This window comes from Grus americana, chromosome 5, assembly GCF_028858705.1.
Source record: "Grus americana isolate bGruAme1 chromosome 5, bGruAme1.mat, whole genome shotgun sequence".
NCBI lineage: Eukaryota > Metazoa > Chordata > Aves > Gruiformes > Gruidae > Grus > Grus americana.
The window spans coordinates 32,938,533-32,962,642 of record NC_072856.1 but is presented as its reverse complement, the minus strand read 5'-3'; the positions used below and the strand labels follow the sequence as shown (position 1 = coordinate 32,962,642).

Here is a 24,110-nt window from a genome sequence, read left to right as displayed (position 1 = left end):
GAGTCATTTTGGCCACCTCCTGCAGTCCTACGTGCTTGCGTCAGGGTCACCCACATAACTTGTCTGCTCTGACGTTTTCTTCTCAGACTTCCACCAGTTCATGCCCCAGAGTGTGAAGGGGACATCACATCCAGCTCTGGATTCAGGTGATCCTAAAATGGATAGGCTGTTCCAAGTTCCAAACAGGGGGAAAAAAAAAAAAAAAGAAAGATTTTTTGTTTGTCTCCACAAAGCCTGCCTTTTCAGAAAACAGTAACAAGGTTTCTGTAGTTTGATTGCTGTTAGACACAAGCAGAGTTAATGATACTAGGCCAAAAAAAGCCTAGAAATTTTTGTTATGGAAGTCCATATTTAATCTCTCCCAATGGCCTTTGACTTGTTTAAAGCTGTGCTACAACCTTTCTGATTTCCAAGACTATTGATTGCCCCGTGTCTGAAAATGTATTTAATTCTGTGTTGCTTTTGCTGGCAATAGGTCTTCCTTTTCACATGGAAGAAATGTAGATTATAGATCTTGCTAGAAATTGATTGGGAGTAACTTCTGGTGGCATGGAAAATCTTATATAAGAATAAGAAGCTGTGTGCAGAAGTCTGAGTTGCAGAAGGCTTTAAAGTCAGAAGCCTGCATCCAGCTTTCAGCTTCCATAGGAGGTTGCTACCCCACACAAGTGCACTGTTTCTGCTGCTCTCTGGTGCAAAGTGTATTCTTTTCTAGTAGGATCATCAGTAAATGAAATACATAAGGAGGGCAAAACATGAAAGAAAATGACACTTCATTCTACAAACTTACCAAAGCTGGCTTTCATAAGGATAAAGATGAAATTCCTGGTCCTAAGATGAAGCTGCTAGCCACCTCTCTCGGTAATTACTTAGCCTGGCAATAGCTAAAATTCAGATATCGCATCTCTTTCCTTTTGGCACTTTCTGGCTGTAAGGCTGTCAACCAGACAGTCGCTGTCTGTGTCTGGTCTGTGCTGCATTGCTTTTCCCCTTACTGCTTGTGAAGAGGCCGAAAAAGCCCTCCTGTCTCAGCAGCGGACTTGCAGTCAATGTGAGAGCTATACAGCAGGTACCTGGGAGACTGACTTTTTGTCTCCCTATAAGCAAATGCTTGGCTCTGCTGGAGACCCTTGTGGATTGCTCTCTATGCAGGTGTGTTCATCTCTGGGGTTCTTGCCTGAATTCCCTTCCATGGGCAGAAAGTGAATATGAAGTGAGATGTGTGGGTCAGGGCAGTAATATACCTGGACTCAGACTGGAGTGTTTTAAAGGGATGAAGCAGGGAGACTGGGACGTGTTGTGACCTGGATGGATCTAGGAAGTAATGCTGGCACTCACTAGTTAATCTGGCCTGTCATTTTCCATTCTACTTACTCCTGGCACTTGATTGTCAGAGCAGGCTTTTATACTGTATTCTCTTTGTGGCTTAGGCTGCTCAGCACTGCTGCAAAATCCTTCTAATCCTTTTTGCCATCCATCTCTTGCAATGGAAACGCAGTTGACAAAGTGAATACTTGAATTTCAGAGAGCAAGTGGGGATTCAGGTTTGGGAAGAAGGAAGAATCAGCAAATATGGCCAGACCTTATTGGACCTGAGGGACTCTTACACTCTTAGGTGAATTAACTTGTGTGCTATATCTTGACAGCTGTTGAGGGACTTTGCTAGTACCAAGGATCTTACCTCCTTGCACAAGACTTTTGCAACTGATACCCATCAATAGGTGTTTGAATAGAAAAAGACCTTATTGATCTGGTTTTTAAGAGATAATGAGGATGCATTAAGATTGTCCCTCTTGATTTCTGTATTCTGTAGTGTAATTTTGCTGCATGGCAGACCCGTATGTGAGATAGCACCACCGAAGTAGAAGCTTTCTCAGCTAGCATGCCTGTGTTCTGCAAGATATCAGAAAGCATTGCTGCCATGTATCTGGCCTCACGTTTGTTGAAGAAAGATGCGTTCTTGGGTGCTCTCATCTGAACCAACCATGTTGGTTGCAATTCTGTGCAGTGCCTTCAGGAACTGAAGATAGCTTAAGGATAGCGGTTGAGATTTACTGTGCTGACCATGCTTACTGCTGCCAAATGCCTCACAGCTCCACAGCGTTACTGTAATCTGCTAGTGACAAAACTGGTCTTTCAGTGTTGCAGCTGACTGGGCTGTGGATAAACCAAACTTGTGTTAGGGCTAAGCAAAACTATAGGAGTGTTCTCATCCTCCTCTTTTTGGCATCCTGTTTTGAAAAGTGCTGTGAGCTTGACTGGGCCAGAATACTGGCAGTACCAGTTTTTCAGAAAGCCAAATCTGGACTGGGGATGATGGGGCTGGAACGGTGAAAGGGGAACAGGCATTTTCTCTCCTATCTTGGAAGGAGTGACCTATTACTTTTGCTTTTAAATATGAATGAACTCATTCTCCATACCTCAGTTACAGACCATATGGTGTTCCTGGTAAAAGTAGCAGATGTTCCTCTCTTGCTGTGTTTTGCTTTGTTACACAAATTCTCCTTGTTTTCTTTCTAGCCTGTCTGCAGTGGGCTGTAATAGTGTTCAGCTCCAGTGTATCGGGTTATTGCCCTGAATTTCTAGATGTGCATTTACAAGTAAGGCGGGGCTGCACAAAAATGTTGCTTGGGTTGTGTATCTGATGCATGTGTGTATATAGGTGGTAACTGAACCCTGCATTCTGTGTCAGTATGTTCAGCTGAATAGTTTCTCCTGTTCCGCTGTTACTTACAGCCTCTGCACTTTGTTCTTCAACATAAACCAGAATGTTCTGCCCTACCTTCTTTGTGGTAGTTTGGTTTTACTAGTGAATGTAATTTCTTTGCAAATCTGCATCACTTTGTATCCCAGAGCACCATCTTTTTTTGTGAGAGAATGGGGATATTTTTGCACATAAGTGGTTGTTTTCTGTACTCTCCCTGCCAGTATAGTTGTTTGTCCTCTTATGTACTCATGAGCTGCTGCTCCAGTTTAGTACAGGAGAGTAGGCATATGGTGGTGGTCTGCACACAAATGTCTATGAGTGGCAGATAGACCGTGGCATCCCTCAGTTTGGATGTGGGAACTAAAGGGTTGCACCCACAAAGAGTTGCTTTCTGTTGTGTCTTTATTTGCATGGAGTATGAAACACTTGACACTAAGAGAAACTGTGGGCCTTGCTGGCGAGAATGATGCAGCTCTTCATGAATCTCATTTCCTGTATTCTTAGGAATCCTCATGTGGGAAGGGGCAAGTTGCTTTGCCACTGGAGGTCTGTTGCCCTAAGGCAGTGTCAGGGGCTGGGCCTGTGCTGCCACGCTGACCTGCATGTACTCTGTCACGCGTGCAGCTAAAACAGGTGTGGTTATGAACCAAGCCCTTCTGCAGGCTTCTTGTCTGGGTATAGGTAGCTCCTTCCCCTTTCCCTGTAAATCGATCTGTGGTCACAATTTCTTTCTTTCCCCTGTCCAGGGACCCTGCCTATGAGTCTTCTGTGTAAAGATAAGTGTGTGTCAGTATTGATGCATTTACTAAGAAGGGTGTCAAACGAAGAATGTGGTGGTAGATTTTTTTAAGATTTCTGGAATGGAGAGGAGGATTTGCTGTTGATATTAAGAAAGCTGCCATGGTTTAACAAGAAAAAACTTCCATAGTTCAGTGAGGTATATGGTGATGGGATTGCTTAAAGTGAAACAAATATTAGTTTTGTCTTTCCTTTTTGAGAGAATGCAGATACCAGCTTTCTGCATATACAAATGACTGCGGAACAGTTCTAAGTGTGGGTGGGGGTGTTTTTGCCCACTGGTTAATGTGATACTGAGAAGAGGCACTAGCACAGGTCTTGTGACCAGTCTGTTACTGCGTTGTCTCTTGCTTTACTTTAGAAGGCTTATGGCAGGTCATGGGTTGATTCCCCTTTGGGGAAAGCATGACCCTCTAGATGAGGGTTTCTTCCTGGTGAAGGAAGCAGAGGTGGGGAAGTGATTATCTCTGGGCCCAGGGGGTTTCCCTCAGACCATGCACTAGAGAAAGATGCAGTACAGAACTGTCATTCCTGTCTGTGCTCGGAAACCACTAGTCCTGTCTGGGTGCTCTTGGGCTGGCTGTTTTCTGTTTGGGCTGTAAGTCATCTGTGATAATGCATTTGCACAGTGCTGCTTAGCATGTGAGGGCTTGTAGTTAATACAAATGGGCCATGCTGTTTTAAGCATCTGCTCGTATAGGAGACTGAAACCTAGAGGACTGTTTGAGGGAGGAAGGGTGTGTTTGAGGATGTTGGGATTAATCGTATTCAGTTACGATAGATTGCTCTAAAATTTTAATGCTGCTCTTAGAAGACAAAACCACAGGAGCGAAACCTGCTGATAGCTGTGTTTGGGAGCAGGCTCAGGTTCCCTGAGAATCCCCCTGGGGCCAGTTACAAGGATGCAAGGAGGCAGTGATTTCATCTTTGTCCTTAATCAGAAGATGAACAGCTGCACTGGGGGTGGTGAAATGCAAGGAAAGGCCAGATAAATGCTAAGACATCAAGAACAGACAGAGATCTCTTCTTAATGTTCTTGTTTGCATTACAAAAGTTACCACAGTCTTTGAGGTGCTGCAAGAATGTACACCCTTTGAACAAAAGAAAAAAAAAAAAGAGGGGGGAAGCCTAAACATTGATGGACAAGATCAGTATTCAAGATGACTGGAGACGTTATGTAGTGAACCTCTGTCCTACTGCTCTCAGTAGTTCACTCTCTACCGCTATTGCAGCACCCCATTGTCTGTGCTGCAGGCATGCTTTGTCTTGGTATTAAGCTTTGAAAGATATGTTCAGCAGCAGCTCTTGATCCTAGCCAAGGAGGGGGAATATGCTTGTGCATAGGTTCTGTCTCTTAAGGAGGCATGACTAAACTGGGGAACAGTTAAAAAAAAAAATTCCAAAAACCACCCCCCATTCCTATCCTCCCCAAAAAAAACAAACCAAAACCCCCACCACAAAACCTGCGTGCTTTCGGAAAAGTACATCTAGCACAGGAGAGGAACCAGTTTGCTCCTTCTTTCCCTGGAGCAGGAGATTCCTGTGTTCCCAGTTGTGGTTGTTTAGGGAAGCCCGATGCAGGTATCTGTAGGGCGGTGGTAGCCCCTTGCATGGAGGAATGTAGCCTCCATTACCAGTTTGCAGCTCATCTCTGTACTGATCTCCAAAAAGTGAGAGCACAGCTCAGCCCTTGTCAAGGGGGTGGTGTGCCTGACAAGTCTCACTAGATTGCTAATCTTGCAGCCACACAGGACCTTTGCAAAATGCACAAAGTAACTGCCCTCAAAACCTTACAAACTCATTCTTATATGCCCAGGGGCGATTTTTTCAGTCATGGGAAGTCCTGGAGACATTGTTAATGAGTTCAGCTGAGGAAATAGCACAAGGAACTGTGTGAGAGGGAAGGCTCACTCTTGCGTGCGAAGCGTGAACTGGAGTGTGTGCAGAGAGGGTAAGGAGGTGTGGTAGTAATCTTAAGAAGGAATGAAAGAGAAATGAAAGCAGAGGTGAGGCTGTGTTAAGACTTGAAGATGAGGGGAAAGCTGGGAACTGGAGAGGGAGAGCCATTGGCAAGGAAAGTCTTAGTCTTTACTCCTTTCATAAATCTGGTTTTATAAATTAATAAGTATCAAGTTCATGTCAGTGACTGTAGCTACAAAAATAAAAAGAGTTAAATATTTACTTATAAGAATTTGAGGAAAGCCTGTTTCTAAGCAGTCTTGCTCTTCGATTCTTGCTTCTGAGCCAAATTATTGGCATTTTCTGGGACAGAAATAGCTCATGTATCTGAGTGACCTTTTAATTTCCTTTTCCATCTTCTGAATCTACTGTAATGAACAAAGCATTAAGAACAGGCATGGTGCAGATTTTATTGCATGTTTGCAGTAGACCAAATAGCTCTGAATTTCTCTGGGTGTAATATAGCAAGAACCCGCTGTGAGAATAAGATCACAGGGAACCAGTCGTGGTTCAGATTAAAGAGGTGGTTTCTCTCCATGTGGTGGTAGCTCGTGATACCTTTGTAGCAGTGAACTTTTTTGTTCTGTGATTATACAGCACCTAGCATGGTGTGGTCTGATTCCTAGGCTTGGATTTCTGCCTCCGTTTCCCTGCAAATGCTAATGAGGCAAGAAGTGCTTGTGAATGGCGCTTTTTGCCTAATCACATACCTGTCTGAAGCAGAAGTTTATCGTTTGGCATGTGCCCCAGGCTTCCTACACGCAGCTTTTCCCTTGCAGTGGCTTCTGTAGTGAGTCACAGCAACTAGCTGTAATGTATAAAAAAGGATGTTAAAAAGCACGTACTAAAGAGAAGGGGATAAGAGATGATGCTTCAGCCAAGAGGCTGTCGCTGGGTGAGGGCATGAGGGAGATGCATGCAGCAGAGGGATATGCATGCAGCAGAGGAAGAAGCAGCATGACATAAGTGGGCTTTTTATTGCACAGCATGAAAAGATCCCACAACTAAAATCTGATCTAATGTTTTTTTCCTGTGTGTCTTACAAGAAATGTTTTCAATGTAAGGCACTGGAGAGCCGGTTGTAAGGAAGCATGTGGCTGTCATTTATTTCAGAAAATGTGCCTCAGCATTCAAACCTAAGAAGACAGACCAGATAAACCTGTGGTAGCTGCAGCCTTTATTGCCCACATTTATGCTATTTAAAGATTAGTCTTCTCCAACTTGATTCTAGTGAATTGACAGGCTTGCCTGAAGTCTGCTGGCTACTTGTAGGTGAGGAGAGTAAAGCCAAGCGTTGCTGGGGATAGGCCTGACATTTCTCAAGTAAACACATTGCATACCCAACCGATGGTAAGTGAAACCCTTCCAGAAGGCTTCTAGAGCTCTGGTTTGACCACTGGTAAATGATTTCTTATACAAGTCACCTATAGAAAGCAGCCTACAGTTCAGGCATGGTTTTAAAAAGAAGCATTGATTATGTGGATCACTTCTCTGAAGTTCAAGACTGGTTCATTCCCCTGATACCATTTTTCCCTCATACTTTCTTCCTGGCATATAATAGTGGAAGGGGAAAAAATTTTGGTCTAGGAAATGGGGATTTAAGCATTTACTGTCTAGAGAAGCAGAGGATTCCTCTTTGCCTCTTGAAACAAAGGTATTTGCAGACCTTGGGTTAATCTTAATATCTAAAAAATAATTCCAACCCTTAACATTGGCTAGTTCCATGAACCAGACCCTTCCAATATTGATGCATGTCCTCTGTTCCAGTCCCCTCCTCAGCTTTTTCTTAGGCTTCTGCAAAGTGTGAGAGTCTTACAGTGCATTGTACATCTTTCTTTTTGTTGCAGTGTCATTCACATTACTAGCACAAGCCTTAATTCACCAGTCTCAAACCTTTTGCATTTTTTTTGTGTAGGGCTGGGCAAACACTTGTAGAAGTGAACTGGGATCCCTCTGCATGTCATCATCTGTTGATTGGTTTGTAGCTGAGCTCTATAGCCTGCTCTCAGGAATGTGAAGTGGGCATTGAACATTACCATGCTCTGAAATTACATGGCCCTCACAAGGCTGGCTCTTTGCTCTTTCTGCAATTCTTCATTCTCATCAGATCAGGAGTCTTTCCTGCAGTTAGGAAGTCCGATGGTCAAGCTTATTTCCCCCAAAAACAAAGTAAACATTTCAGGTTGGGCATCTTGCAACTGCTGACGCTGCAGACCATCACCTGCTCTGCTTTTCTCCTTGCAGGTGGAAGTACCTGCAGTGTTTGCAAGAATTAGTTTAGTGTTACCTTGATGATGGTGGTGTTGAGGGTGTACCTGTCAATTCTACAGAGGCCTCCCTCCTGAGAGCCTTTGCCTCTTGAGTAACTTTTTTATGTCACGTGATGCAGAGTTCTGGGATTGAAACTTGCTGTTGGTCTAGTGACAAAGCCCAACAGCTTTCTTTGGACAGAAATAAAGATTTCTGAATGGGTATGATTCTTCAAAGAACTGAAACTCCTGCCCTATTACATCTGTTTCATAGCAAACAAAGCCTAAATGTGATTAGCTTCTTCAGGTTTGGTTTGTTTGCAAGGAACTAGTGAAGACTGTTGATGCCTGTGATGTAAATAAAGCATGGCCGTGCTTGGCAGAGAAGATGAAACCTAACCTTGATCTCTCAGAAGTTGTTGGGCTCTGTCTTAGCAGCAGGCAGTCCTACCTTTCAAAAGGGCCGGTAATAGCGTTTCACTGGGATTTCTTCCCACTTGCAGGGGTGGTGTGGAGCAGCCTTTGCAGTGATTCCAGCAGCTGTACTCAAGCGCCTCTGAGGAGTGCTGGGGGGGGGTGGGGGTGGCTGGAGGCTGCGGGACTGTTGCCAGAGGCCAGGGAAGGGGATGTGGCTGTTGGAGAAAGGGCTTCTGATAGCTATTGTGCTCTCTAGTATGCTGTAAGGAGGGTGGTTTCCTCCAAATGTGCCTTGTAGTATCCTGTGGAGCCATAATGGAGCTATTTATTTTCCACAATGCAGGCTTCTCTTTGTCCTCCCCCCACTTCCCTCTGCATGTGAAACAGTGACTCTGCTTCATGGGGAGAGTAGATCCTGAAGTGCAAAGGGAGACAAAGAAGATAGTTTGTTGTCCAGAGCCGACTGTTGCTTATGTCTGTTAAATGTCGTGTTCAGCTCACCCAGAAAAGCAGTTTTAGGTGAGCTAGAATGTGTGTAAAAGCAAGCGGAGGCTAGGCTTTTCACAAAATGAAGCTTCTAAGTGGCTTTTTAAAAGATGCTAAAAGAAGCCCAGACAGTTGCAAGTGACAGACCACCAACTCCTCTGGATACTGCTGCCGTACATGATATTCTCACAATACAATCTTTACAATCTTTCCCTGAACTTTATAGGTGGAGCTACAGATGACATCTGGGTCGTTTGGTGGTTGGGGTTTTCTTTGGTTTGGGTTTTTTTTTTTTTTCCAGCAGTTGTTTCTCTGTGCATTTAGTGAAGAGAAGTGAAGTTAGTGTAAAAAAATCCTTTGTCTGTTCCTATGCCGGGACCCTTTCCGGAAACTCTGCATAATATATTTTTTTTTTCTTGTGGATAAGAATGAGGAGCTCGGTTAACTTGTGCATGTGAGACAGTTGCCAATCTGTTGATGTTTATAGCTTTCTGCACGATATAGGTTTTCTTATTTACAAAGCATGCCTTAATTCAAGTGGTTGCTCCGTTTCTTTTAAACTGTTGCTCCGGTGCTGTTACTTTACTGTTACTTCCTATTGTCTGTTCAAGAGATGCCAGAGAATTGTTGAACAAGTTTCTGATACTGGTATCAGGCTAATTGCTCCGCCCCCACACAACTGGCATTTATAGAAACTAACACTTCAGTGTCTCTGTTTTTTATTTAAAATGTTTGGCTTTAGAGGAAAAGGAAATTGGTAACACTTGGAAGATGAAGCGAATGGATTTAGCGTGTTGTTTTGCAGCAAAGTCTTAGACTGCAAAGGCAAAAGGAGAACAGCTTTGGTGAGGATGACTGCTGACTCTCTAAAGACTAAATTGCATGTCAGATTGACAAAATGGGGAAAGCAAATTTAATCTTAAGAGTACAGTAATAAAGGGATTGGGTGAATTCCCATTGAGAAACTCACTTGAAAATAGATTAAACAAACATGAAAATCCTCTGCTGTTGAAAAGTCGCTTCAAATCTTCATCTCAGAGTTTGGTGGGTTTTGCATATTAATTTTGCTATCCTGTAAGCTCTCATAGCTGATCTCTTTGCTGCTGCTGCTTGGAGCACTAAGTTACAGGTAAAAACATGAAGAGGATAACTTTTAAACTAGCATGCTTTACACTAATTCTAATAACCTTTATTTAATCAATTCACTCTGAGGGAACCTTGTCTCCAGGGACAGGAAATTGCTTGAGGATTACTGGCTGTGGCAGGACAGTCATATTTATTTGGAGAAGGGGGGGGAGAGGGGGGAGGATAAAAAACCAGTCTTCCTTTTAAAGGCAGTCGAAGCTGAAGTTGCTGTGCTTTTCCTGTGAGGCTGAGTACAGGTCACTGGGAATTCTGTGCTAGAGTGTTTTTTCTTGACAAATAGTTTGATGGCTTGAGCCATCACACAGGATGCTTGGACACATATCGAAACTCCAAGCAAAACAGAGTGACCTGTTTCCCAAGTGGATGTACTATTCACTTAGCTGCTAGTGGCTTGGCAGAGTTATTTCCTACCCTGCAGATAGTGAAGAGTTAAATATGCCTGCTCTAAAATACCCATTTTAGGGGGAATGGGGAAGGATCTTCCACTTCTCAGTTCTGTGTGTGCAAGAGGAGCGTGGGGAAGAGGTGTCTGGGGCAGCGTGTGTGGTATCCTTTATGTTCACGTGCCTAGCCTGTTGACATTGAATATAAGCGCACTGGAGAAGTGACAAAATGCAGAAATCCAATTAAGACTCTCTTCCTCTTCTTGCTTGTGTTTCATGGAAGCTTGCCTGGTAGCTGGCCCATTCAGGGAGCTATGACTAGAGCTAGGAGGGAGGCAGCACTCAGGAGCGGTGTGCTTGGCTGAGGGACAGCAGGCAATATGTATTGCTTTCAGGGAGGCAGCTGCCCAGGTCACTGGCCAGATGCTTCACCTCTAGTTTTTGGTCCTAGTGGTAAAGAGGCATTGCCTGTGGCTTTATCCAGGGTTTTTCTTTGCACACATGAGTTTTGGGAGGGAATCTGATCTTTGGGAGCGTTTTCCCTTGAGTTTTGAGTCAGACTGGACAAAGCCTAGCTGTACTTACGCAGTCCTGAGTGGTCTAGTGAAAAAGGCCAAGTGCGAGGCAGAAGGTTAAGTAACCTGTATCCCCTAAGTTTTGAATGTGTCTCCTTCTGAGCTAGTATTGACACGTGTGTGATTCTTGCCTGCGTGCAGCAGTGCTTTGTAGCCTTTCTCACTGTTGCACGAAACTGTAAGATTTACTGCCAGAGCAAGTTGCTGCCTCTTGCTGTCCTGCTTTTGTACAAATTTCTCCCCTCTTTTGGTTTTGATTTCATTTGACTTCCTCTAACCAGACAAGCCTGTGTTGCCTTTGGCTATTGTGGAGCACTCTCACCCAGCTTTCTGGCTTTTAATCTACATGGAAACCAGGATGCTTGGAGCCCTGATTGGTGGTGGTGGTGGGGGGTAGATCTAGAGCATCTTTATGCATATAGTAAATTATTTCTGCCACACTTTAATGTGAATTGAAAACAGAGGTGGTTTTAGAAGCAAGAAACCTGTGCAATTACTTGGCCCAGCATGTTGTACAGGCTGCTCGCTTAAGTCAGAGAGTGGTTCCACACACAGTAGGCTTCCGCAGCAGAGCTGAGGTGGGAGTTTTTTTACCTCTCCCCAGCTGCTGCTTCCACTGGCCCCAGAGCTGTGCTGGTGTAAGGACCCAGTTTCCCCAACAAGCTCCTTGAAAGTCCCATCAGCATTGTGGAGAGGAGGGTTAGCTGTGTAGTGTGCATGGCAGCAGCAGCATGGGGATGTCTAGTCATGAGGAGGAAGGAGTCACCCGTCAGCCAAGGTAGCAGCGCAAGCCTGTAAGTGCTTGGATGGTGGAGGGACAGGTCTCAACCCCAGTGCTGATGTCCAAGGGGCAGACTAGACTATGTGTCAGTAAAGGCTGAGGAACCATTGCTGCTATACAAACAAGGTGCTGAGAGCTGCTGAATGAACAGTTAGTACCGGGCAGTGCTCCTCAGCTGCCTCAAGACCCTTTGCTGAATGTTTTCTTTGAGTTTCTTTTTGGTAGCAGCTGGGCAGAGGCCCCTCCTCAGGGAGCGGAGGAATGGCAATCCCTGTGACACTTGCAGGGTGGGTGCTGTGGGATGGGGGCAGGAGGCTGTGGGTGTGCTCCCCCTTCTGCTGCAGGTCAGAGCATCCTGAGTCCCACCTCTGGCCTGTTCTAGTTCCAGCAAACAGTGTCCATACAGATTTTTTTTTTTGTTATTAAATATTTTTACCACTAATAGCAATGCTTTGTGAAGTGTAAATGTGACTGAGTCAAGTAGTCGAGGGAGAAGTTGAAGCTTCAAATTCACCTTCTGTTGAGATGTGTATTACAGGGTTTTTTATGATAGGCTTTATTCTGTGGACTCTACTTCTCTTTTTTTTCTGGCATGCTTTTCTCTCACACCAATTTAATGGTGGAAATTTTTAATGCGCAGCCTTTGAATGGTGATTGTAGGTCTCAGGAAGTCAGTTTGCCACCCTATTAGAAAGGGACCTGTCCTGGGGATTCTTCTTGGAGTGCTTGGTTTCCTCGTGGGGCATGTATGTCCCCTGATGACATGTAATGAGCAGTGATCCTTCTTGGAGCGCCTCTCTGGTTTGATGTTTCTAGCTTGTGCTGCTCAAATCAGAATATAATTACAACTGATCCCTTGTTAGAAAATCAAATTAAGCATAATCTGTTGAGGGAAGCCAGAGAGAAAAGGTTGTGGGGGTCTTCTGCATAGTGATGTGTGCTCTCTGGGCACTGGTAACTGCGAGAGTGATTTAAAAGGAAGCAAGCTGTTAGGACTCCTATTTCCCACCCCCTCTTCTTTCAGCCCTTGAGTATTGACTTTTGAGGTTGATTTATGGCATCTTGCCCAGAGTCTGCAAGTTGAATATTGAGGTGGACGCTGGTGTGCCTGATGATGATGATGGTGCCCAGCTGGGGAGCCTTCCCGAGCCACCTTCTGCAGCCGCCCTTGACTGTGGCCTCACAGGAGCAGTTCTGCATGCAGGTGATGTGCTGGTTGTCTCCCAGTTTTAGTTGCAGGTGGTTTGAATGGCGATGCAAAATTTGACTTTTCCTTTTTCAGTTGTACGCTGGCAAGAGTGATGTGGCTGGGCTCGGTGGAGTGAAACGTGCCCAATGCAACTGTGATCGGCCTCTGCCACAGTGAGGGTTTGTGGCAATAGAAGTGGATCTGTGACATTAGCACAGTGCATCCGAAATAGGAGAAACATCTAATGACTTTGCTACTAAAAAAGAAAAGGAAAATAGTGAGCTAATAAATACAAAACTGAGTGATGGTGCTGAGACCTTTTGAAGACCTGCTTTTTTTCTTCCCCTTATTGAGATCTATTGAAGCAGTTCTCTGCTGTGTTAGAATCCCAAATGCAGTCTTAAAATCAGAACCAGAATTTGAAACACTGCTTTTTTTTTAAACTTTCTCAGTTTGGTCAATGGTACTAGGCTGTTGGAACTTAAAGGGCAGTCTTATTTCTCAGAGTTTTTGTGTGTGTGTTTATGTTTGAAAAGACCTTTGTGCTGACAGACATCCAAACATCGAGGATTTCTTAGCCTGGAAGCTTCTGATATTACAAGGTGTCTGTTGTGGAGAAGTTTCAATATAAATTGTGATACAAATAATAAGCACTGCACAGCAGTTGTCATCATCCCTTGAAAGTGGGTGAGTGGATGTTTTCATATCTGGGATGGCAGCTTCTAAACTTGAATTGTCTCACAGCTGTGCTTTTAGGAATAAATGTAAGACTGCCTCCATCTTCTAGTATAGTTCTTTATTTAAATGTCAGACTGGTTCACTGAAGTTTATATATAGAGGGCTTTGATAGGAAAAAGATTTCCCAAATGGGTGTCCTCCTCTAATGGCCGTGCTGCCTGGTGGTATTGCAGCTGCGTGTATAGCAGACTGATGCTTTTAGCCACATCAGTTGGAACAAAAGTGCAACAACTGGTAAGGATGAGGAGAAGCACATTCTAGTAGTGAAGGATTATAAAATAAGCCTTTACTGTACATGGGCCTTGTGGTGCATTCCCTGAAACAGATTAACACAGCTGCATAAATGAGAAAAGCATCCTGGATATACAAGTTACCTTACCAATCCAGTGCTGCTTTGAGAACCCTGTTCTTACTGAAAGTAACATTTCAAGCTCGTATGTGGTTTCAAGAGGTTCTGCCTTTGCACAGCTTTTCTTTATTCTCCTTCCCTGAAGCCATTTCAGTTTACTGTGAGTTTTCTTTTTTAGGACTTATTATTTTTGGAAAGCGTTCTGGAACATTTTGTGCATATGGTCCTCTGTAAATGTGCTGTTGTACTGATTAAAGCTGAAAGTATGAAACCTAGCCTTTCTGATGCAGTGCGGCAGGGGAAAAATGCTGAAACAATAGTTTCCAAAGGGAATGCTTTTCCAAATAAAGACATATTTAAAAAAAACAAGCCCCAAACTGGGAAAGATTGCATGTGACATCGCCCAGTCTCTACTTTCTCCCATAGATTCAATAGATGCCAGTATGCTTAAAAAAAAAAAAAACCCCAAAAACCCCCACCAAACCCTTAAAGCAGATCCAGCACTACTTTTTTTTTTTAATAACTGGTTTCTCTTCATTAACTGGTGATGTGACCCCATTGCTGTAAGCATTTTTATAATAGGACAGAAATCTGCCATGCACTGGGGTTGTGTGCGTTAACCTGTCTAGCATGCTCTGCTTTTCCTTCCTGCTGGTGCCTGGAAGTTCACAGCCTGCCTGTAACTAGCTTCTCCTTTCTTATTTGGAAGGACAATCGCATTTTGATCTCTTATCTTCCTTCTCCCAAGTAAAACAGAAAAAGTTTCCAGTGAAATTCTATGACTTTCAAAGAAACTTCTTAAAATTTGGGGAGCTAATGATATCTAGTGCTTTCTCTTGCACTTACGTAGGCAAGGAAAATGGGATGATTTTTTTTTAGTCATAAAATTAAAATTTTCTGTGACTGTGAGCTGGCATGACAACCACAGTACTTGGAAATGGGGAGTGATGTTCACAAAACTAAGACTGCTTTTAACAATTTGTCTCTGACTCTGTTTATAAAAGTATGAGAGTGTTATTTATTTCTAAGAATGAAAACCAGGTCTTGGAGCAAGCTCTGCTGTGGTGTCCTCCTCTTCACTGTGTCACAGGATGGGAAAGGAAGTCAGTTGAACAGAAAACATTTTATGCCTTAAAGGCTATGATGTGACACAACGTTACTACGTGTTGATGTATCAGAGTACCCTGCTAACGGTTTGTCGTTTGCAGTTGGGTACCTGATGCAGTTGGTCCTGAAGTGAAGTCTTTTTTTGGAGGCCTACTTGTTTCTTGGGAAGACGGAACTTACTGCTGCAGTGCACAGATATATTTAGAAGACCAGTGTGGCTGGTTGTTTGGTTCTTAAATCTTTAATATATCATGGGAAAGGATGGCAATTTAGACTGTAGGAGATGCAAATCTGTGAACTATGTCTGACAATGAGCTAGAAATGGACTTCTAAAGTGTGCAGTGGAAAATATACTTACTCTGGTTTTCCTTGAGGAATCTAGGAGCCCTTCATTTGACTGACTTATGCCCAATGAATCCTCCAAAAAAACGTCTTCAAAATGCCCACATATGTCTTGTGGTTCTCAAGGGGATACTACATAAAAAATTGTTGGGGGTCAGGGTTTGGGATCTGAGGTGTTATCTTCTTTCTGGTGCTTTTTGGATGTGCACAAGTGTTTCTTAAAGAGGTTCTAGACCTCTTGTCTTGTTCATTTTCATTGGCTGGATAATTAGGAACAGAGGAAGCTGACAAGCAAGGTGTCCTGCGCAGCAAAGGTGTGTTGGGGTCCTTGTTTACTAAAAATTGCCCTGTGCATCACACTGGGCTGAGGAATGGTTAATCCACAACTGACTTCAGAGTTTCCATCATGCAACAGACAGTGAAGGGTACTGAATACCACCCCTTTTCCCCTCCCCTTGGCAACTTTGCACCTCTTCTTTGCACACCTTGAAGAGTATGTTCCTTCTGTGTTCCTTACCTCTAAGGGGACGGTTGGAGTTGCAGCTTGTTTGGTCCACTCAGGAATATCTTTGAGCCTGCTGTGCATTTGTCTTTGGGCTGCAGCAGGGAAGAAGCTTATATGCAAAGGCTCGCACCCAACTGCTAGCATGGAAGGGAAATAGATGGAGGAAGGAAGTGGTGCCTGCCTTTAGCCCACAGAAGAATATGCTCGGCTAACCTCAGCATGACTTCTTGAGGAACATCAAGTGAAAGAAGGAAGTAAGCAAGGGAGGGGTGCAAAAGCATGATCTGGATGCAAATAGGACTTTAGACTGTGATAGGAAGGATAGAGAGGAGGTGGCTGGGGAATAAGCTGTGCAAATTGGTGAATCAGCTGTGCAAATTGGTGAATCTTGCAGGTTTATTCACTTGGGGTAGGAATGTTGGTGTGACTTTCCCAGTTGTAAAGGACTGGTTATTCAGTAGTGAAAAATCCAGTTTCCTGGCTTAAAGCTTAAGTGTGCCTTAGTGGGGCTGTGGAAGGTTAGGCATATGCTGTTTATCAGAGATTAAAATGGAATTTCAGAATTTAGCCTGTCCAGCAAGATTCTTTCTGAGCGAACTCTAATGTTCAGTCCTGAAAGTGGGAGTTCTGCATTGCCAACAATTGTACTGGTGTTTTAGAAACCTTCACCAGAGAGGAGGTGAAAGCTAAACCAAGATATTTATGTGAAAGAAACAGCTGAATTTGCAGGTCATAGGCCAAACCCTGTGGCACAGTTGGGGAATGAGGAAGGAAACCCCAACAATTCAGGTCTCTCTAAAGACTGCAATCAGGTCTTGGTTTGCAGGAGGATGTGCAATAATTCCAGTGTCTGGAATAAGCAGCTCAGTCTGCCCTAGTGATTCCTGTCCGTAGCAGGGAATATGTGCACTTCAGCCCTGTGCATTATGCTGTGCCTGTGCTATGCAGAAATCTGCCTTTTTATAATCCAAAGATGAAGGTGTAAAATGAAGCTACCAAACACACGTGTTCTAGATCATCTGGTTACTGTGTGTGTGTTTCTGTTACATGGGTTGTTTGGGTTTTTATTTCCTCTCTTCCTCTTCCACCTTTTCCAATTATCCTGGATAATTGAGAGTTGGCTGTGCTGGGAAGTCAGATGATTAAAATTTTTCTAAACTGTCTGCAGGTAACTCTGAATGCTTTGGTTTTTTCTTTGCATCTAGTTTAACTGAACATTTTATTTGAGCTGTGAAGTTAATCCAAAATGTTAAAAATACAATTATGTTTCTAGAAGCCTTTGGTTCAGCTGGTTTAGCTACAGAAAGTAAGTAGAACTGGGGATTTCTTTCCTCTGCTGGCACTTGAATTGATTTTTCTGTTATTTTTCTTACTAATAAGCCAAGAGGATGACTTTCTTGTTTTGAAGCTTGACTGCTCATTGAAAAGCAGGCAAAATAAGGATACAACAAAACCAGTAACTAAGGGCAAAGGTTAAATCCTCTGAACCATGCTGCACATTAGGTTCCACTTGCAGTGTGACCATGAGGCACTTGTGCTTAGCTTTTCAAAAGGTATGCTGTGCACACCCATCACTCACCCCGCTGCCAAGATCTTTACTGTGTGCATTCAAGAGATAGCAAACAATTTTTGAGTATTCTGTGAGGCAGAAACTATGTGGATAAAATAGATATTTCTTATGTACATGAGGATAACTAGTTGGGTTTTTTTTTCAAGTTTCAAGCGTGGTATTTAAAAGCAAGCGAGTAGCATTCTAAACATACTGAATGTTTCCTTAAACAAACTGTAAAGAATCCAGGTTGAAGACCTGTTTTCCAGCAATGGTGACACAGGACATAGCTGTGCCAGGCATCTTGAAGAACTGGAGAACTTCAGACTGTCCTGTCCACCCCCCTGACATCCTATGTCCTTGGTGAACCAGAACTAACCAAATCGTGTTCTCTTTCATGTCCTGAGTGTATGACCTTCCAAAGAACGCTTTTCCATGGGGACCTAGGAGTCCTGCTGTGATGAAATGGGGAAAAATTACAAAATTAGTCTTAATCCTGGGAAAATGTGTGCATGCTTATGAAAGGATCTTGGATCAACGGATATGAGTTGGCAGCTTCTGAAGGTCTAGAAGATAAATGGCAGAGGTCCCCAAACAGCTTAGCTTAGAAAAAAACTCCTGCCATATGCAAGCATGTCATCTTTGGAAATTGCTGATTGTGGCTTAAGAATGAGTAGAAAGTGCGGCCTGTGTGGTTTCAGCAGAAGCTAATGCCTGCTTCAGGGAGTTCATGTACAAGCGAACTACTGCTTGTTGTGCAAGCTGGGCTGGCCGTGCAGTGATGCTTCAGCTGTAGTCCCCTCATTGGGAAGCTTGCTTGATGACAAGACGTCAAGAAAAGAAAGAGCTGGGGATGGTAGTATCGAGTAGGATTACAGAGCCCTATGGGTGGTGATAAGGGACTCAAGTGCAGGTGGTTTTTTCATCAGTCCTCCCAGGCAAAGGGAAGGAGTTTGAAAGGGCCAATCTAACCTAGTGAGTCAACAAATGGCTAGAGGACTGGTGCCACAGCCAAGGGTTTGGCTACTTTAAACCATGGGACTTGCTTTGAGAAACCCGGGCTGGTGGGGTCCATCTGTCAGAGAACGGGAAGAGCATCTTCGGTCATAGGCTTGCCAAGCTGGTGAAGAGGACTTTAGTTTAAAGTTGCTGAGGGAACGGAACCTCAATCCATCCCACTCCTAGCAGTTTGATGTTAGTGCCAGCAATAGATGCCCAGAGCTGGGAGAAGGATCACAGGTCAGCAGGAGAGCACCCAAAGTGCAGCCCAAAGGAATTCCAGCCAGTCAGTCAGCTTCAGCAGGGCCCACCTTAAATGCGCCTGTGCAAAAGCACAGTAGCATGGGGAATAAACAAGAGGAGTTAGAAAGATGAACGTGCCTGCAGGGCTGTGATCTCATTTGCATCTCGGAGACATGGTGGGATGGCTCCTATGACTGAAGTGCTGGAATGGAAGGATAGGAAGGACAAGGAGGGGGTGTCACCCTCTATGTCAATGACCAGCTGGAGTGCATGGAGCTCCATCTGGGGATGGATGAGGAGCCAACCGAGAGCATATGGGTCATGATTAAAGGTTGTAGAGGGGACAGGTGACACTATAGTGGGGGTCTGCTGCAGGCCACCTGACCAGGAAGACTGAGTGGATGAGGCCCTCTATAGACAGATAGGAGCAGCCTCACGTTCACAAGCTCTGATCCTCATGAGGGACTTCAAGCACCCTGATACCTGTTGGAGGGACAACACAGCAGGGCACAAGCAATCCAGGAGGTTCCAGGAATGCATTGATGATAACTTCCATCTCCAAGTGGTAGAGGAGAGGTGTCATGCTGGACCTTGTTCTCACCAACAAGGAGGGCAATGTGAGGCTCAAGGACAGCCTTGGCTGTAGTGACTGTGAAATGGTGGAGTTCAAGATCCTTAGGGCAACAAGGAGGGTGCACAGCAAGCTCACTACCCTGGACTTCAGGAGAGCAGACTTTGGCCTCTTCAGGGATGTGCTTGGTAGAGTACCACGGGACAAAGCCCTGGAGGGAAGAGGGGCCCAAGAAAGCTGGTTAGTGTTCAAGGATCACCTCCTCCAAGCTCAGAAGAGATGCATCCCAACAAAGAGAAAGTCAAGCAAAAATGCCAAGAGGCCTGCACAGATGAACAAAATGCTCCTGGACAAACTCAGATGCAAAAAGGAAGCCTACAAAGGGTGGAAGAAAGGACAGGTAGCCTGGGAGGAATACAGAGAAATTGTGCAAACAGCCAGGGATCAGGTTAGGAAAGCTAAAGCCCTGATAAAATTAAATGTGGCCAGGGAGGTCAAAAGTAACAAGAAAAGCTTCTATAGGTACTCCAGGAGCAATGAGTACTTTTTCCCTTGTTCATAGCATTCCCTGAGAGGGTGTGTGGCAATTGACTTGGTGGCCATAGAGGATGGTTTGTTTTCTTACCCATATTTAGGAGGTGTTTTTCAAAGTGCACTTTAGAAGAAAAGCAAACAAAAATACCTCTATTGACTGATGTACTGTTAACAGAGAAGAATCTCCTCTCCCCTCCTTACTGTATTTATGGGAACTGCTGGCTATACTAAATATTATCTTTGAAAACATCTCTATGTAAACTTAATCCTCCCATAACCTTTCAGCCTAGGCTGTGGCATGTGAAATGGGTCTGAAGTGTCCTTGCTGTATACTTGTGCTTCTGGTGGCTTCTGCCTCATTGTTTCAAGGATCCATTAAAGAAACCAGCCCATTCCTTAATGCTGTGTGTAAATTGCTTTGATTCATGTGAACCCATGAATTGTTAAGCTGTCTCCCTGAGAGTACGTCTATCACAAATGTGGTGCTCTACAATGCACTCCAGTTAACTTCTGGAGGTGGAGTCCTGAAGAGTTATGAAAGCTGCTTCCCCCTGTGCTGTAGGTATAAGGAATGTGCTAAAACAACAGTTAGATTTCAGAGAATTGAATGTCTGTTTAAATAGCCTCCCAACCACCAGCTCCCCTCTGGGAAGAAAGGATACCTTCTTATCTGGCCAGAATCTCTTTCATCTCCCAATTTTGTCAAGGAAAAGTCAAGGCTGGGGACAAGTTTTGTAACTTGGCTGAAGTCCGTGGGAGGATCCTTGCAGGCGGTACCTGTGCCCATTGTCTCCTGACAATTCCGAGGGTTTTATCGATGCTATCTTCCACTCAATAGTTTTGCTGCCTTTGTGTCTCCTTCAACTCCCACATTGAACTAAATCAGCTTAGTGGGATGTTAGTGTAGGCATAGCAGCAGCAATTTACAGCATTCCTTGTGGGGCAGCCCTGTGCCTCTGGCAGAGGATCCCTGATAACCTGGGACCCAAGTGACTAGCTGAAAAGAGATGGGGAAACCGTGCCTGACTTGAGAAGAAAGGGGAGAAACAGTGCTGTGCTTTGGAGCAATCTATTAGTGAATCAAGAACAAGCAATAATTGATTCCCCCAGAAGATATTCTTGTATTAGGTATCTCTAACTTGCTTGTTGTTTAGAGACCAAAACTGGACTGCTGGCTTCCGCCTATAATCTTTGGGAGAGGAAAACCCCTGGGGCAAGGTAGTACACCTCAGGCAGCTCAGCAAATCCTGTGATAATTGCACGCCCTCTTCCCTACCTTTCCTTCTGGCTGCTGCTATGTCACCTGGCAAGCACTGTTCCAAGGGCACGGAAGGCCACCTTTAAAAGATACCTTGGCAAGACTTGCAGAGTTTGTTTATACTAATGAGGCTTCATTAATTTGGAATGGGGAGGACAGACCTGTCTTGATCTAATCAGAAGGGCCATTTGCTGAAGATGGTGCATTGCTTTGTCAGAGCTGTAATTCAGTTTAAAGCAGTGACTCTTAGAAGAAAGCAGCCAGCTGTTGGCCTGGACCATAGGCCAGATGCTAGCCTCTTCCAACTGAATATGAACTTAAAATATATGCGGGAGATCTGACTTGAGAGGAGGTGGCAGATGTACAGACTATCTGGCTTGGCATTCTTCACAGAGGAGTATTTTTTCATTCCATGGTCTAATTGTTGCTGAAGGAATTCTAGCAGGTGAGTGGCAGCATCCTTACTCCTTTCTGCAAGGTAGGTGTTTGGTGAACGAAGTAGTGGCTGTGGAAGACATGAGATCTGTAGGCTGTGCTACAGGCATAGAGTGGGCTAGCTTTGTTTCTTTCCCTCCCCCTCCAAATGAAGCAAGAAACAAAAGAGGCAGACACAGAGTTTATTGTAGCATCAGTTCCAGACTTGCCACATGGCAGTTTAAATGTCATCTTGAAATGACATTTCAAGGCGGGGGTGTATGCAGACAAAGAATTCTTCTTTGGTAGAGACTAATTGACTTGAAACATCCAAATTTTAGATAGCCCTTTTGTGAAGTAAATATGAACAAAGTAGTGACGTGGAACTAAGGAAATCCTCTTTTCACTAGGATGACTTCCAGTCATTTAATGACAAATCTACATATTCCCTTCCGTAATGGAGCTTATTTTTTGCCTCAGTAATTGGAAATGTGAGTTGTGGCTGTTTGAGTTGTGTGTTTCTCTGGTCAGTGCTGGTGTGTTGACTTCATCTCAGAAGTACTTTAGGATCTGAAAGTCATATTGCCTTCCATAGTAGAAGGAGCACTAACCCAAGTCTCCCATCTGTTCTCACAGGGTATGAAAGAATACAATACCTGCCTCTGCACCTCTCAAATTTGTTTAGAATTACCCAGCAGTTTTGAATTTCTATGGGAAATATGGACCAAAAAAAAAAAAAAAAATCCCCCTTCAGTGTGAATATCCATTTAACTGAAGAAGCTGTGGCTGAATGGGGTTGCCTTCAAAATTAAAAGTATTCCTGTGGTCAAATGTAAAGAAACATTAATTTCTACGTTTTTTTTTTCCCTGAGAGTTTTAGATGTTTGTGTAAAGAATAGCATGATAGAAGTGTTGAAATGTCTCTCTGTGTTTTGGGTTTTTTTTTGTTTGGGTGTTTTTGGGTGTTTTTACTGCATCACTCTCCCAGTTGTCTTTATCCCAGTTTTCTCCTTCGTCTGTTGTAAAACCAGTACACACAGCTTTTTTTTTTTACTCCTAACTTTCTTTCATGAGCATTGGAGTTACACATGACATTGTTATTCATCCAGGTCCAAAGTTACCATTGGAGGCCTTGCAGGCTAAAACCATACTACGTTGGTGGGACATGTATTCTGCTGGATCTTTTTCCTTCATTAAAAATAGGAATTCATTTTTGTGCTTTCTTGATTTCCCAACTGTGCTTTGTGTGTTTGTGTACGAGTTTTTGCTGTGATGGTGCCTGATAGGCTGTGGCTGAATCCCTCAGTCCTCAGGTATGAGCAGTGTCACATCCTGCAATTTTAATTGCTATGCTCTGTACTGTCAGAACATTATACCTGAGGTTTGCAAGCTGTTTTACATTCCTCCTCCTAAGTGTGTGTTTGCCTGCCTGCCGGCTGGCTGTCAGATTTGCTGTGCCTCTCCAGGTGGCTGAAGAAGCATTTGATTTATTTATCCTAGCTGTCTAGTACAGTCTGCTGTGTCTTGGAGACCTTCTGAAAGGTGGTGGGGGTGTAGGAAGGCTGGGTCTCTTGAAGTTATTTTGAAACAAATTCTCCAGGTGCTCTATCCTCTGGGGCTGTCTTGAAAGGAAAAGCTAAAATTAATTGTAAGCTAGGCAGTCTTCACACCTGAAATATTAGAGGCTGAGAGAAAAGTTCTGGTCTCTCTATAATGCAGGTCCTTTTAGTATTTCCTCTGCGGAGGATTGCCTTTTCTGCCCCTGTTACCTTGTGAACTGTGAATGCTTGGTAAGATTCCTAAATGCCAGAACATGCAAAAGGTTGCTCTTGTTTGTTTCTGAATTTCCCCTTTTTCTCCCCTCCCCAGATGCTGTAGGTGTTTGGCTCAATGCTCGCTTACTGTTTCTTTCTTTGTCTCTCTTTCTGTAGACCGGGGTGCTCCTGATCAACCGGACCTTTCGGGAATTTTTTAAAAAGAAACTTCGGTGGGTAAAAGATGTGCCATGGAATGGTAGCACCAAAGAGCAACACAGGATCGTCTCTTGCCTTGACTAGCCATGGGTTATTTCTTCTGCTAGTTATCTTTGGTACCTTTGTCTTGGAAGCACAGGCCACAGGTAAGTGAAACCTTTGCATGTGCTGGAGGGAAGGGGAGATGTATAAGTATGGAGATGTCCTTATATTTTTATGGGGAAGCTGGTGATGGTTGCTGCATTTGTACACATCTTTCAGTACTCTCAGGAAAAATTCCGTCACTACTTGTTAAGCAGAGGGCAGTGTCTGAACTGAACGAGTCTTGTATATTACTCAATAGGTGCTTGTCCTTTGCCCTGTTGTTTTGATTCCTCCAGCCTTTTCCCCCTCCATTCTCATCCTTTCACTGCAGCTGGGGGCACTTGGACTGTCTGAATAGAATGGGCCACATTTTAGTTGAGTGAGATTCTCATGGAAACACTCTTATCTGTATGCCCTGTAGCAACTGCTCATGTCAAGTAATTTTGGAAGTGCAGACTGTCTTCATTTCTTAGCAAAGCTGATGAATCTGTTCAGCTTTAATTGTGTGGTATCTTCTGACACCTCAACACCCGCTAACTGCACCCCTCTATTAGATCCTCTTTGCAGCTTGAGTTTTTCCCTCTCCCCTTTCTAACTTCTTAATGGTTATCTGGTGGACAAGTGTGGAGAATAATGTAAATAGCAGTGCAATGGGATGATATGTAAAATCTCAGCAGAGATGAGGGGATCTGCCTTTTAGAAATGAGTGGAACAAGAAAATATGCTGGATACTCACAAGGTAGTATGTGATGTG

At 43.9% G+C, this 24,110-nt stretch overlaps 1 protein-coding gene across 5 annotated transcripts in view; it reads left to right on the top strand.

Annotated features, from left to right (window-relative positions):
• Positions 1-24,110, top strand: part of SUSD6 (sushi domain containing 6) — a 93,669-nt gene that overhangs the window by 20,577 nt on the left and 48,982 nt on the right. For all 5 annotated transcript variants that reach the window (XM_054826012.1, XM_054826009.1, XM_054826008.1 and 2 more), the window contains one exon: positions 23,231-23,418. In XM_054826012.1, coding sequence (XP_054681987.1) covers positions 23,298-23,418 — 121 coding nt within the window. In that variant the 5' untranslated portion in view covers positions 23,231-23,297. The remainder of the gene's footprint in view (positions 1-23,230; positions 23,419-24,110) is intronic.